General features: G+C 42.5%; 1 protein-coding gene across 9 annotated transcripts in view; it reads right to left on the minus strand.

The window, feature by feature from the left end:
• Nucleotides 1-10,951: 10,951 nt before the first annotated feature.
• Nucleotides 10,952-16,452, minus strand: part of LOC146372278 (pleckstrin homology domain-containing family G member 3-like) — a 38,007-nt gene continuing 32,506 nt past the window's right edge. For 4 of the 9 annotated variants that reach the window (XM_084952630.1, XM_084952629.1, XM_084952635.1 and 1 more), the window contains 2 exons: nt 14,926-16,384; nt 10,954-13,762 (listed from right to left, as the gene is read on the minus strand). In XM_084952630.1, coding sequence (XP_084808756.1) covers nt 12,891-13,762; nt 14,926-16,384 — 2,331 coding nt within the window. In that variant the 3' untranslated portion in view covers nt 10,954-12,890. Of the gene's footprint in view, nt 13,763-14,925; nt 16,385-16,452 lie in introns of all 9 variants that reach the window. The other 5 variants (XM_084952627.1, XM_084952628.1, XM_084952632.1 and 2 more) reach the window with 3 other exon arrangements.

Genomic DNA, 16,452 nt, shown 5'->3' on the forward strand with positions numbered 1-16,452 from the left:
CTTGGCAGCCGGGGATCAGTCCGCCAGGGCCTCCATTCCTGGCCGCCGCCCGGCACACAATGCACCCGACCCCTATGGCGCCTCCTGCGGGTGGTGGGCCTGCGGGAGGATGGGCCCATGTCCCCTTTTCGGGCTGTGCCCGGCCAGGCCCCATGGACTAAGGCCCGGCTACCAGACGCTCACCCTCGGGCACCCTCCCCAGGCCTGGCTCCAGGGCGGGGCCCCGGTAACCCTATCCCGGGCAGGGTAAACTGTTCCCTCGATGTTTTCTTCATAAGGGTCTTCTGAATCGCTCTTTGTCTGGTCCCTCACCCAGGACCAATTTGCCATGGGAGACCCTACCAGGGGGCAAAAGCCCCCAGACAACATAGCCCCTGGGATCCCTGGGACACACAAACCACTCCACCACGATAAGGTAGCGATTCTTTTAATTTTATTTCTTGTTATTTGGACTTCATTATGGACTCTTACAGGACATGCCCTGCAATCAGATAACAATAATGAAAAAGTTGGAGTTGGAGAAAAACTGGATGCAGAGAGTCGTTTTACACCCTAGCTCAGGGGTCTTCAACCTTTAACACCCAAAGAGTCATTTGGACCCGGGTTCCACGCAAAAGAAAACATTGGGAGCTGCAAATACTTTTTGACATCTAAAATAAAGATAACACTGTATATATTGTTTTTTACTTTTATGCTTTGTGTGAACAACTAAGGTGTGTTGCTTATGAAATCCATGAAGTGCTACAGAGAAAATTACATTTTATTTATGTAATTAACATGTTTTAAACTCTTAAAGAAATATAACAAAAGGAAAGACACCCAGCTGAACTAAAATGATCCATGTAGCAAACAAAAACTGTTGTGAGCCGCCACCCTACTCGCCTTTGGGATTTTGGAGCCTTGACCTAACTTTTAAAAAACAACTGGAAAAAAGCACTATGCTGCTAAAAGATGAAAAATAGATATTTGCAAAATTCTGCCTAAATATGTATTTTACCTGGTTAATGTGTGTGGTGGGGCGTGGTCTGCAGCGCCACTGCAGGGGAGGCGGACGCACCTGGGTACAATGGACGCACCAAATACAATGGGTTAGGATAGACAAGATTTTCCCTTCCTTCCCTTCTTCTTTTCCTTCTTTTTCATAAATGTCCTTCACCTCCACTCCCTAAAATATCCATATATGGCTTCCACATATTCACAAAGTCCCATTGTTTGCCCTTGGCAATATATGTTAGTCTTTCCAGGCCTAGAGAGACTGCAATTTCCTTCTTCCAGGGAGCATCCATACTCTTCCAACATAGCGCAATGGCTCTTCTGTAGTCCATAGTCCAGTAATTTGGGTTTTTTTCCGATTGCTTAAATTCCCTTGGATATATTCCAAGTACACAGAGTTTTCATTTTAAAGGGATTTTTACCTTAAACACTTCGGACAGATATTTTATAACATCTTTCCAAATTGGGGGTATTAAATATTTTTTACATAACTGATCAAATGTGAGCAGCATGTCGTCTGCATATAGGTCTTTAAAATTTGGAATGCCTTTATTTTTCCATATTTTAAATCCTCCATCACTTTTACCAGGCGTGAACTTTTCATTTCCCCAGATAGGGGTAAATTGCGAAAGCGATGGAGGATCACCCACATATTTATGAGCTGCATGCCAAATTATAATTGTATTTTTCAAGAAAGGGTTCCTTGTATTTTTTCTTAATGTCTTTGTCACAGCTGGGGCAGCAGTCGTGTTGTGGAATGAAAAGGACCCAAAATGCAGGCAGCTGACTGATGAAGAGTGTGACGTTTATTTACAAGTGGCAGTGGCAGAAACAGACAACGAAGCATGAGAAATACTAACGGAAACCTAAACTGGGAAAAACTAAAGAGCAAACTTGAAATCCTCAGCAAACGGGTTGAAAGGCAGAGAGAGGCAGACCAACGAATAGGACACCAAGAAACACAGAGAAACGCAGACGAGCCGACAACGAGCATAGACCGACACCCACTGAATATACATACACAAGGTAATCGGGTAATCACACACAGGAGGGGAGAACAGCTGATCCTAATACACACGATGACTGGAGGACACAAGCTGAACACAATGACAACAGACACAGACCTTCAGAATAGAACAGGAAATCCAGAACACGAGCCTTCAAAGTAAAACAGGAAACACACAGACTGATTTACAACACAAACACGGGGACATGAACAGAGCACCGAGGACCGACACAGGTATGGCTGATAAAACACTAAACTTCAGGTTCAACACTAAACTAATACAAAATCAGAATAAACACAAGGCACAAAATGAACTTCAAGGAAACACAAAACGCTGGGTCAAAATGACCCAGGATCATGACAGTCTTAGTGTCTGAAGAATATAGAAAAGTGTGTAAAGGAAGATCTGGAACAGATTTTTGCTCAATGTCAACCCAGGCTGGAGGTGTTGTTGGGCAGAAATAATGGGTGGCTGATGTTAGTTGGGCAGCCACATAATACCATCTGAGGTTGGGGACTTGGAGACCTCCTCTTTCATAAGGCAAGTAAAGTAGTTGTAAGCGGACCCTTGCCTTCTCATTATTACAAATAAATTGGTTAAATAGTTTGTTTAAACTGTCAAAAAATGAAGTTGGTAGAGGCAACGGAAGTGTTTGGAAGTAATATAAAAATTTGGGTAAAATTGTCATTTTTAGATAGATACAGGCAGGTTTTTCCAACGGTTTAGCATTTCCGTGACCTCTTCTACAAGGGGATCATAATTTATTGAGGTTATGTCCTTGAGGCTTGGGGTGATCCTAATGCCTAAATATTTAAAGTTGTAGTTGTTTTAAATGGGGTGGCCACCACAGGGCTTCTTCTTTCTTCTTCATTAAGAAACATTAATTCTGATTTAGAATTGTTAATTTTGTATCCTGAAAATTCTCCAAATATTTTTATTAATGTTACTAAATTAGGGATACTATCTTTCAGATTAGTCAAAAAAAAATATATATATATAATATCATCTGCAAATAAAGAAATTAGATGGTCTCTTCCTCCAATTCTTATCCCTGATATTCCTGCATTTGCTTTCACAGCTATGGCCAGAGGTTCTATTGCTAACACAAAGAGAATTGGTGACAGAGGGCAGCCCTGCCTGGTTGATTGCTGTAAATTAAAGGGTTTTGATACGTTATTATTAGTTAAAACTTGTGCTGTTGGATGTGTATACAATAATCAGATCCATTTCAGGAATGTTTCACCTAGTCCATATCTGGGGAGCACTTGTAAGAGATAATTCCATTCTATTCTGTCGAAGGCTTTGCATGCATCTAGTGATAGCAGCGCTACCCCTATAAAAGGAGCATTCAGTCAGAGGCTTATTTGGCTTCAATAAAAGGGTTATTGTAGCTAATCTCAGTGAGTTCCGGATTTATATGACTCCTCATACATGTTAAGAAGTGGCTGTATTAATTTATTTTTAAATGTTTTATAGAATTCCATTGGAAGTTCATCAGGGCCAGGCGTTTTACCGCTATTCAGGTCGTCTATGGCTTCTGACAGGTCTTTTATTGCTAAAGGACTATCAAGGGCTGTTTTATCCTCTTCTGAGAGGGTTTGAAATTTTAACTGATCAAGAAATGCATCTTGTGTTTCTCTGTTTCCTGTATATTCAGATTAGAAATAAACGAAAATTTCAGAGAGTTTTATCAATCTTTATACAAAAGGGTCTGTTGTTATAATACGCGATTTGGACTTTATGTGGGTGATGGCTTTTTCTGCTTGCATCTTTTTTATCCTCCAGGCCAATAATTTTCCTGCCTTTTCTCCTTGGTTATAAAATAATTGTTTGGTCCACATTAAACTTTTTGCCACTTTCTCTGTTGTTAATTTATCATACCTGGCTCTTAGAATAGTCAGATTGTTTAGTTTAGTGGGATCATTGCTCTGGTAAAATTCAGTTTCATTAGATTTAATTTGCCTTTCTAAACGATTTTAATTCTTGGTTATATTTGTTAGAGTGAATTGTTAAATGTTGTCATTTTTATGCTTGCCATCTCTACAAAAGGAATTCCACTGTCCCCCTCCCCAGATTCTCGAGGTTCTGGGTGGGGGGCAGTAGTGTTTTATTGCAGATACATCCTATCTGGAAGATCTGTTTCTTGTGATGTTGCTCCTGCTTTTATGACCCTTTGGTCAGCAGGAGGTCACACACACACATTCTTACACACACACACGCACACACGCATTCTCACATAACACACACACACACACACACACACACCACATATACATACAATGCCTTGTCTTAGAACCATGTGGGCGTTGCTTTGCTGTGATGTGTTTTGTGTGAACTGTTTCTCAATAAAAGGCAGCAATCGGAGGCCGGATTTGGAGTCATTTTCGTGGTGGACACAAACGAGGCCTCCCTTGCGAGTAATCGATCGATCGCTGACTGTCTTGTTTTCTTTCATGATAAATAAGTCTCTAAAACCAGCGGGGCTTGTGGAAACATGGACCCAACATTTATTTGGTCCTTTGGAGCCGGAGCCTAAAACATCGCATCCACCGAGGAGAGGGAGAGGACGCCACCGCAACGTCTGGGACGATTGACGTAAAATCCTGGTTTTTCACTTGTCACCAGGCCGGAGAGTTTGCGTCTGAACTCCCCTCGGGATGGATGGCGATTGACGGGATCCAGAGACGCTTCCCATGAACAAAAACAACACGAACAGTGAGTACAGAAGGCCTTAGAGAGCGGCTACGTGACCGTGCGTTGAACGCAGGTACGGGAGCACGCCAGCCGCGTGAGAGAGACGCAGGCTTCTCCGCCGTGTGGGGCGTAGAGACAACCTAGGTTCGGTGACTCCGCCGTGAGGAGAGTTCGGAATCTCCGCCATTTGGGGCGTTAGGAGAGTGTCCGATGGTTGAATTCTCCGCCATATGGGGCATTTGAGAGTTTTCAACAGAGAGCGCTAGCTGTGCGTGTAGACGCAAGCGATAGGCCTATTTTGTGTGTGTGCGGGCCAGACGTGGTCTGCGTGAGTGTGGCTGATTGTTGTCTTGTAATGGAGAATAAACTGTGTAAGTCTGCCTTGAAAGATGATGAAATACACTGCAAAGTTTTTATTGGGCAGCACGTGGTGTGTGGATCATTGACGAATGAAGTGAAATTGTGCTCTAAGCAGAAGTGAGTGTGAGTGTGTCTGTCGTCACGGTGTGTGTGAAAAGGTATCCAGCTGGGGCAGACATGATTCTGCAGGTCACCTGCCCAGTGGACAAAAAGAAATAAAATAGTTGTGTGGATGAATGATAGCACGAAGAGTGTTTCTCAGCCTGAAACAGCTGTAATGCTACTTTCTGTTTTGGAGAGAAGGACAGTTAAAAAAAAAAACAGAGAGATTTGTGTTGTTTTAAGCAGTGATGAGAATAATGAAAATGTGATGAGAGAGGAACACAAAAACATACAGAAAATGCATTAACCATACTAACCCTACATGCATATACACATACAACGATACTCATGAAGACCAGACAGCATCTTAAGCATGAGATTCTGTTTGTCATCTTGTCCAAGTCACTAGTAAGATGAAAGTGATACATAGACTAGTGGACTGAATATTATAGGAGGACAGATGGTTGCATCATAGAGGAGAAAACAGAATGCTGATGAGGGGTCTTAAATGAGTGAGCTAATTGTGAGTTTCTGGTGTGTGAAGAAGTTTTAACATGGCACACATTTGGTTACATAAGAAGAAACTTATTATGTGATGAGACAACAGGGTTATGCTGTGTGTTGTGTGTGATTGGATGAATGTTTGAGATTAAACTGGCTGTTCATTTGTCTTTTGGTACTAAGTTGAGCCTGCCAATTGGGTTGTTACGATTTATCCCCCTGGCATGAAGAACACGTGTCGTGACTTAACAAGGCCTTTCTTTCCTTTGCTTTCCTTTATTTTCTTTCTTTTCTTTTTATTTTGTAACTTTCATGGTGCATGGAAAGTTTTGTTTGATGATCTCTGTTTGAGCAGATCTGCACGATTAGAACAGAAGCGCTATACGACTCATCGTCGAGATAACTGTTGCAAAGTGAGCTTCTCCAAAATTAAAATGGGCTAAGGAGAAAGCCACTTATTGGGACATTTAGAAAATGAGTTCCTGTCCAAAAGGATTCAGCGAGGTAATCCGATCTAAAGTTCTTCTTTTTGTTTTTGAAATGACGTCATTTTGCTGAGCGTGGAAACGAAATGCAACGATAATTTCCACAATCAGCAAAAGAAAGAATCACTGAGTGAATGAGTGAGAATTTTAAATAAATGGGTGTGTTATTCACTACCTTGTGTTGCTCACAGAGATTACTGTGAGAAAGAGTGTATACACCTGCGCAGCGCTAACATTTACATTTCTTTTTACAGCAGATGGTTAATCATGTGATTTGATCATGTGATTTACAGCAGGACACAACTTAATGATGTTTTTCTACCACAGGATTACTGAGTTTTTGTGTGAAGAAAACTGTAGTTACAGGCTATATGTTGATGATGAAATTACACTGTGTTGTTGAGAAAATGTTGGAGAACATGTGAATGTTATAGGGGAAAAAGTGAATACAGTTTGAGACATACTGTGTTTGAAACCAGTGTTACTTTTTTCACAGCAGAGTGTTAACTTTATGACCTTTTACGGCACCTCTGGAATCTGGATGGCCGACACCTGACAATCAGGATGATCCGTGTGTTTGGCTAATGTTTGTTTTTCTTTAAGAGTGTTTGTAAAGGATTCAGCACAGACAGACAAGTGACAATTGAACAAATGTGCAGTGGTTACAAAATAGTTACATGGGGTTCATTATCTGACTATTGGGCTCATGGTGAGTGACAAACTTAAGGAAAGTCACTGATTAAAATGTGGAATGACGTTGAGATGTTAAATGATTTGGAACAAATTATGGAAAAAAGTAGGAGTTTAATGAGTTTAGAATAAACCTGCAATGATACTTGTCTCTGTGATGCTGAATACTTTATTACACTTATGAGCTGCAGTTGGTTGCAAATGTGAAGTTGTTTTAACTTTAAGACTTTGTCTTCTAGGATACAGGCTCTGGGTGGAGCTGGGAGTTAAACAAGCTAAACATTTAATTGCTGACTAATGTGTTTTTACACAGGAATAATTTGGAGCATAAAAATCACAACACAGGAGGGAATGTTAGAGTGAATTGTTAAATGCTGTCATTTTTATGCTTGCCATCTCTACAAAAGGAATTCCACTGTCCCCCTCCCCAGATTCTCGAGGTTCTGGGTGGGGGGCTGTAGTGTTTTATTGCAGATACAGCCTATCTGGAAGATCTGTTTCTTGTGATGTTGCTCCTGCTTTTATGACCCTTTGGTCAGCAGGAGGTCACACACACACATTCTTACACACGCACGCGCACGCACACACACACACACACACACACACATACAATGCCTTGTCTTAGAACCATGTGGGCGTTGCTTTGCTGTGATGTGTTTTGTGTGAACTGTTTCTCAATAAAAGGCAGCAATCGGAGGCCGGATTTGGGGTCATTTTCGTGGTGGACACAGACAAGGCCTCCCTTGCGAGTAATCGATCGATCGCTGACTGTCTTGTTTTCTTTCATGATGAATAAGTCTCTAAAACCAGCGGGGCTTGTGGAAACACAGACCCAACAATATTGCTTACTCTTGTTGCTACGGTAGCTTATAATTTCCCCTCTTATGTAAGCTTTAAATGCTTCCCACCTAATACTAGCTGTGGTTTCATCTTTATTTATTTGAAAATATTGATCAATGCAAGTTTCTATAAATTTGACAAATGATGGGTCCTTTAACAAAAATGTTTGCATCCTTTGCACCTTGATCAACTTCACCCAATCTAATTGATAGACATACTGCTGCGTGATCACTAATCACAATACTGTTATACCAACAGTTCTCAACACAAGGTAGTAACTCTGTAGAGATAAGAAAGTAGTCTATCCGCGAATGACTTCGATACGAACTAGAATAACATAAAAATTCTCTATTATTTGGATTCCTTGTCCTCCAGACCTCATTTATTCTCAAATCTTTCATATAGTTAAAAAGTATTTTTTCTAGTCTGGTTATGAGTAGTGTCAGTTTGAGATGACCTATCCAGGATAGGGTCCAGGGCGCAATTGAAGTCCCCTTCTATGATATAAAGGCCCTCCAAGGTTGATATTGTGAGAAATAGATTTTCATAGAAGGATGGGTTATCCTCGTTGGGGCCATAGATATTTATCAGGTTTATTTCTAACATGGAGATATGGCCCTGCACAATTACATATCTCCCGTTTGGATCTGTAATCACCCTCGTAGATGAAATGGGATTGACTTATGTATAAGAGTAATGACTCCTCTGGCATGTCTAGTAAAAGAAGAGTAATATACCTGACCCTGCAATCCTTTGGTTAATAAATGTATCTCTGATGCAGTAAGATGAGATTCTTGTAGGAAAATAATTCTAGAGTTAAAATGTTTTAGTTGGTTTAATACTTGTTTCAGTTTAACTAACTTCCGTATCCCCCTAACGTTCCAGGTCGTAATGTTAACGTTCAAAATGTTTTCTTTAGTTGTCCTCTCCATAAAATATTGTCAGACTGTTTACTTAAATAAACAAAGTAAAGGAAAAATTGAAGAAGCAGGTTTGCACATACATTCACACACTCACACATACCAGATAAAGAACTTGTAAACAATTTCTGATTGAACATTTGCATGTTCAATCATTAGAAGCACCAGTTCCCCCCTCCCTTGAACAAATTATTTGGAGGGCGTTAATCCACATCACTGAGGAGTAACTAGTCAACGCAACCTCTCCAAAACCCCATAAATCAGACAGTTTACACTAACCATATAATGATACTGATTTTTCCCCATAATAAAGTAAAGTTTACCCTTGGTAGGACAAAACAAAACAAAACGAAACAAAAAAGACTTAGAGCTGTTAATATATAACCCAAAAACAATTGCGATTAAACTTAGAACGAATATTTATGTTAACATAAGTTGCACATAAATTTGAGCTCAAAATTTTATCTGTCTCTTATCAGTGACTCAATTACTGGTCGGTTATGTTGAAGCAGAGGCAGTCTTATGGAGTGTGTTAATGGTTAACCTGTTGTTTAACCGACTCACTGGTGATGAGCATCCTCTGCTGTTTCCTTCGGCAGATTCTTGTAGAATTTTTCGGCTTCTTGAGGTGTTGAGAAGAGGTGGATCTTTCCACCGTACAGGATCCTGAGTCTGCATGGGTTGTGCTGGAATCCCAGCCACTTAGGTAGCATGATGTTAATAAAGTCGAAGAGTGATTGTTGCCCCTCTGCTCCCTCTTTTATGCCGAAGAAACTGCATTTCGGTACGCTGTATACTGTGTATGTTGTTGTACTGACAATAAAGACCTCGAATCCTGAATCTTTATAATACTGGTGGTATAATACTGGTGACAGTGCAGAAAACACACATTCATCTGATTTTCTTTTAAGGCCCCACAGAGCTGAGATGTACTTTTGTATATTGCATTATAGTTGAGCTTCCACAGGCTGTGTAAGTCAGGCTTCCACATGATTCCTCTGATATTATCTGTCAACATTGGTGAGTTTAGACAGTGAGTGAGGAGTACTGTCACTGTGCTTGTTTTTATTACTAAATCATTTAAAATTAATCAATCTATAGCTCTAGTTTTCATGTTTTGATATTATTTGCTTGTCATCCTGTGAAACAATTGATCGTTCAAATACCAGCTATAGCTGGTCCAGAACCAGCAGAACCAGCCCTCAGTGAGTTTGTTTCTGGGATGAATTTCTGATCCAGCACTGATTCTAGCAAAGTTTCCCGCCACAAGGTCAGTCTACCCACAGACTTACTGCACGGTGAGGCTAACAGATGCCTGTGTTAGGCCGAGACACTCTGTGGAGGACAAATCTACTTTCTTACTGATGTCTTTTCAATGCTGAGCATATTAGCCTGTAACAAAGGGAATAAATGGGCTAAACTCCACTAGAAGCACCAAATCTGTGCCATCTAACTGGCTAGCTGGAGGCAGGGCGACTTATACTATTGTATATTCAGTAAAAAGGACTAGATGTTACAGTCCCTGTTAGTGCATTGCTTTAAATGGGGAGACTCTTGAGGAATGGCTGTTATGAGGAAAGGCAGCCCAGAACCTTCACCAGTAGGCTGAAAATAAAACATTTCATTTAGTTTAAAGGTTTATGTGCAAGACGATAACTGAAAACACTGAAAGTCACAAATGTAATGTGCATGAAACGAGAATTCAAACGTGGTGATAGCGCCAGGTGCAGATGTGTGTCACAATAACTCTGATTATCAGGGCTGAACGGGACAGGCAAAAAAACAAAACAAAAAAAAAAACACGAGAAAAAAGAGAATAACACTGAATGTATTTGAGCATTTACAGAGCTTGTGCAAACTGCTGGATTAACCAGTACAAAAACATGAACGTTACTAATGCTGTTACTTTAGGGCAGCTGGGGTGTAAACTAGGGGTGTCGAATCAAATCAATTCAGGACCTTGTGAATCGGAATCGAATCAATTCTAGAAATCAGTGACGATACCCAGCCCTAGCGTAAACCTTACACACTGGGTGTGTAATAAATGTCTGTACAGGCTTCTTTTACAGTATTGATGACAACCATCATCAATTACTTCGCGTCATTCTGTCATACTTAAAAAAAACAACACAAATTTAACATCAAATTATGGCGTGCACAGTGTTTATCAGCACGATAATTCTGGGTGAGTAAAGTGAGAGGAGCAGTCTGAGCGCTAACGTTAGCTGGCTGCACGACTCTGAGCTTCTTCAGTATGAAATCGAGCCTGCATCCATCAACCAATCAGCAGAGTCGTTGTGACCGACAGGGATGCTGCAGGAAGAGAACTGTGTGCATGACACCAACACATAATACTGTGTACATGTAAAGAATGTACACGCTTTTTCTTCTATATTTAGTTTTAATGCAGAACAGACGTCATATATACACATTTGTAGCCACACACGCACACATTTATAGAAAGACAGGTGATGTGTTTCTATTTACATCTGATCAAATAAATAAGGAGTACATGACATCGTCACATGACTGTTAACAGTGGACTGAGGAGCAGGATATGCAGGTGGGAAGTCACATGTTGAAATCTGCCATGTGCCTCTGAACAAAGTGCTTGCAGCAGAGTCCAACTATTAGGAAAATATTGACTTGCATAAAATATGATGAAATACAACAACAAGGCACAAAAACTGAAATTCCTTTAAATATCAATTATTAAATAAACTACTAATGACTTTTACAGTTGAATATTTATGATTGTTAACAGGAAAAACAGAACTTGGCCAAACAAAAAAAAAAAAAAATCATTTGTACTTCACTTATTTACAGTTTAGTAATTACTGGACAGTTAATAAATCCATCACCTGTGTTTATTAATTTTTTTTCTAATGAGGCAGGTTTGGGGCTCCGTGCACTGCTCTGGCTGTCGTGAACATTTACTCGTGGTTATGTCTTTAAAGTTCTAGTCACTGGAAGGAACAGTCTGACTTTAATATGGTGACCACAATCAATCAGTGTGACCAGAAGCTGATGATCAATAACTGACACTGTGTGCAGGTATCAGGTGCGCTCATGTTGGTTTCACTGAACCGTCTTCTAGTCTCAACAGTCTGAATCTATAGCAGGTGGATCCGGGAGAGGAAGTCCTGATCATGACGAGGCCTCTCACCCCAGCCCTCAGACACGATCAGCTTGGTCAGCTCCTCACTCTACAAGTTACCAACTCACAAAGTGCAGATCACACAAACTCTGAGGGGCTTTTCCTCTTCTTTTGGAGCCAACACATCCCCCTACAGACAGTCTAAACACAGCCAGTCACAGAGAGTTCGATATAAAGTACCGCTCCTTTAAAGGACGGTTTGGTCTTTGTGGTTGTGTGTCACGGAGGGATTAAAGCTGCCTTCATATCAAGCAGACATTAACACAAAGAACAATCTGACCTCACCGAACAGTGGCGTTACCAACACCCTGCTGCTCCGGGTGGTCCAAATACCCCAACCAAGCTCTGGTGATTCAGAGGTGACTGTTCAAAGACTCATTATCACCAAGGAATGAGTGGTCTCTGATAAAATCACCATCAAACAAGTGAAATATGAAAGCTGTTATTTCTGTAACAAGACCTCTGACAACAAAGAGGTGAGTCTGGTGCTGACAATGTAGACCTCCATATTTTTAAAATCCAAAAATCCATATTCTGAAATTTAAAATCAGTGATCGAGTGCTGCAGTAATTCCAAACCACTGCATCAGTCTGACCTCTGAGTCACAGGAGTTGGGGCTTCAGGGAGGTCAGGTGAAGAGGTGAAATGCTCGGCACACAACACACACTCAACCTGGTCGCTTTTTACACCGGGAATGAACGTGAGTTTAGTGGTTAGTCCTCTCACAGTGGAGCTTTAAAGTTTAAGTTTAAGTGGCTGCAGTTTGGAGCTTTAAGCGATCCCTTAGTGTAGTCCTGATTCCACCTGGACAGAAAATTATGTAATAACCCTGTGCCAAAACACGGCATCCTGCACAGAAAGGTGCTCCCATCAAGATTTCCAATAAGATATTTACATTTCTAAGATAGCAGAAAGAATTCTAACTGCAGACTTTATATACACATATTATAACTTCTTTGTTTTAATATTTCACCCCCCTGAACATTTGTGCCATTACCACATGCTAGAACAGCTTTTCCTTTCATGCTCACATAAATTAAATAATTATGTCATCATTAAAACTTGAGCAGCTTGTCATTGTTACATCTTTGGTTATAAACTGAGAGTCGTAACATGTAGAGGAGAGCTCGGACAACTCTCTTCAGCTCAGGCTCTGAAACCTTTCCCTCAGGTTCTTCACAATGCTCTGCTGACCTTCCGCCTTTGGTCCTGAGGTCGATCTCGTTTTCTGGGAAACATCTTGATCAGCAGACAATGCTGTGGACTTGTTCTGCTCGGTTTTGGCCTTCAGTTCCTCCCTCTGTTGGTATTCATCAGACTCCTGGTAGGCCCGGCACCGGTCGATGACAGCCATGATGGAGATCTTCTCTCTGCTGGTGGGTGAACGGATCTGGACGTAACTTTCATCTTTTTTGTCTCTGGCTGTTTCTTCTGGCTCTGGAAGCTTCTCCATGACAATGATCTTGTGTTCGGGGTCGTTTGTTAGGGGAGCCTCAGCTGCAATGTAGTAACCGTCGTTTGCCACCTGGTCCTGGAGCTTTTGCAACTCACTCATCTGAGATTCACTCAGCTGAGGATCCAGGGAGTTAGCTCTGAGGAGCCGTCTGTTGCGTTCCTCCCGGCTGGCGTTTCTGTGAGGCCTTTGTGAAGAAACCCTTCTGGGAGCTTCATCAGCGAGGAAGCGGCCTGAGGAGCAGCTGGAGTGCCTCCTCAGACTGCTGTCGAACTGCTCCGGGATGGATTGACTCCGACTGACTGCGCTCTTCTGGGAGCAGCTGTTGGCGGAGTACTTGGAACGGAGTTCCTGGACATCGGGCCAGTTGAAGCCTTCGAGGGGAGGAGGTGGACTGAGGGGGCTGCGAGAGTGAGGCCGGCCCGAGGAGACGCCCCTGGAGTTTCCCGCTGAGCTGGAGGTGAAGCCGAGGGTTAAAGACCTCACGTGGTCTATGGGACTCAGCGGCAAAGAAGTTGCCTGCTTATGAGAAACCAGCGGCAGAGTCAGGCTGGATTTACCTGCCAGAAAAAAACAAAACAAACGAAACATATTTAAATCAATCTTAAATTTGATCGTTACAATATTCCGATAACTGACAGAAATGATTAACAAAAGCCGTAATAATCCATAAACATATGTTTGGCTTCTACATAAATCAAACAATGGTACCACATGCAGCTGTGATATTTTACTTCAGCTTCAGGAAAGATGAGCTCATCACTTTAGGCTGTTCAGATTATAATCTGCCCCTAAGCAGCGCATTTTTACCTGAAGGTGACAGTACAGTGTTATAACTACATGTGGTACCATTGTTTTTTTGTTTTTCTTTTCATGCAGCGGGCGCAGACTAAGCGTGTGTGGGCAGGTTGGACTGATCGGTTGCTCAACAGGAAATGGTTTATTTAAAGAAGCAGAGTTTGCTGAAGGCAGGGCAGGCTCAGGCTGAGCAGGACTGAATATATACCCAGTTTTGCAAACACAGAGAACAAACATTTACAACAATTAATCTCTTAACATCCAGCAGGTCGTCGAGCCCGTGCAGGACTCAGAGTATGGTCAGGGTTAACATCACACTTTCCCCGTACATGGTATAAAAAAAAAAAGATTAATTTTAAATCCAGTCTCTCCTGTGTGTTATCACCTTACAGGTGTACTATCTGATTTTCTAAATTAAAATTTCATATAAAATGGATAGGTTGACGATCGATAACCCTAACTGTACCACAAAACTGGTGTGGCTGTAGCTCAGGTGGTAGAGCAGGTCATCTACTGATCGGAAGGTGGTTCGACTCCTGGCTTCCCCTAGTCTGCATGCCAAATATCCTTGGGCAAGATACTAACCCCAAATTGCTCTCCGATGCATCCATCGGAGTATGAATGTGTGTGAATGTTAGCTATAAAGCACTTAGAAAGATGTGCTTGTGCGAATGGGTGTGAATGGGTGAATGCACAAGTTGTGTAAAGCACTTTGAGTGCTCAGATGAGTAGAAAAGCGCTATATAAGAACCAGTCCATTTACCATTTACAAAAGGTCACTGATGACCTGGTGAATGTCAAGAAGTCAAAAGAGAATTAAATACAGTTTCTGATTGGTTGAAGATTTAGTGGTCCTATGGTCACATAGACAATCAATAGATTTCCTTGAGGATTGCTGGTTTGAAATGTTAAGCAGTGTGCGTACCTGAACCTTCCCTCTCCTCCACCACACTGGCTAAGCTCTTCTTTCCAAAGAGGAGACCCTGACTTCGCTGTCGGACCACCGGACTGGAGGTTTTGATTCGCTGACTGTACTGACGAGCCAGGTGGAGGACTTTGCTCGCCATCTTGTCCACTTCGACCACCTGGTCTGAAGCGCTACTGGGGTGGTCCTTTTCTGCCTCCACCATCAGCTGGGTGACCTGAGGCACTGGAGCCCTGAGGACGGCGGCCTCTTCCCCAAACATCTTTAGCGTGTCCCTCACGCTTCCTGTCCGGTTCACCTCCGAGGCTTTGGGCTTGAGGGGCATAGGGCTTGTCGACTCTTCTTTGATTGTTCTGAGATCAGAAGCTCTGCTTTCTTGGGAAGAGTTTTTGGTTGGGAAAGAAAGGCCGGAGATTCTGGAGGTTACTGCAGCTTCTTTGGTTCGATCCTGCCCTCCATCTTCACTCTGGGATTTTTTGATGTCTCGCTCCATTGCCTGCCAGATCTTAATCATTTCAGATGAAGGTTTGAAGTCTTCATCATCAGAGAGATTATCCTGCACACTTTGAGACCTGGACCTCTGGCTGCCTTCTGAATCTTCTGGATCAGTGCTTCTTTGTTCAGACTTCAAAGAGTCCAAAGAGCCACTACAGCCCATAAGATCCTGGGTGTTTTGGGGTAAAGCAGAGTGTGACTCTGCATAAGTAGGGTCCACAGTGGAGGTGGAGGAGGTCGAGGTGCTGTTGAACCGGCTGACGGAGCTCCTGACCAACCCAGATGGGATGTATGTGAGGCTCTCTCTGCGCCGAAGACTGAAAGTGGCATCTTGGTTTTCAGCATTTTCATAGTAACTCTTGATTTTCCCAATGAGCAGCTGGTCCTGCTTGGACAGCGTGGAGTCCCGTCTTCGCCTAATGCTTCGGTCACTGTCAAAGAGACTGTCATCTCGAGGAGACAACATGGTCAAATCTGACCCACCGAAGGTCTCTGAAGGATCGGCAACAAAGCTGCAGAGCCGCGGAGGTCGGTCGTCGTTTTCGGCACTCAGGCTGAGGCTGCTGCCACTCCTGCTGGGTAACCGAGGTGAAGGACAACTGAGCGAGCGGGCGTCATCCTGGGCCACGCTGCCTCGCTTGATGCTGTTGGTGAAGTGCTGGGCGATGGCGCTAGCTTTGTCCAGGACGGAGGACGGGAGGATGCTGGTGGCTTCGCCTTCCTTCTCTGCTGTCTCCTTCTCGTTGTCCTCATCATCAGAGGACTCCCCACTGCTCAAGGTCTTCAAATCTGAATCAGGTGTAGCTGAGGATGGCTCCTCTGTGGGTTCTGGATCTACTTCAGGTTTCAGGTTGTCTGACTTTCGACAGGAATTGGAGATGTTGGAAGGGGTCGGATCAGTGAAATGTTCTGGTTCTGAGATTAGTTCAGACATCTTCTCCTGTGGTAGCTTCTCAACAGCTGGCTGGACAGGACAAAAATACAGAAGCAGTAATTAGAGGTGGGAAATACAGCCATGATGCAAGAGATTAC

Source organism: Perissodus microlepis, chromosome 15 (genome assembly GCF_051167445.1).
Source record: "Perissodus microlepis isolate ML-2025 ecotype Zambia chromosome 15, ASM5116744v1, whole genome shotgun sequence".
NCBI classification, from domain to species: Eukaryota; Metazoa; Chordata; class Actinopteri; order Cichliformes; family Cichlidae; genus Perissodus; species Perissodus microlepis.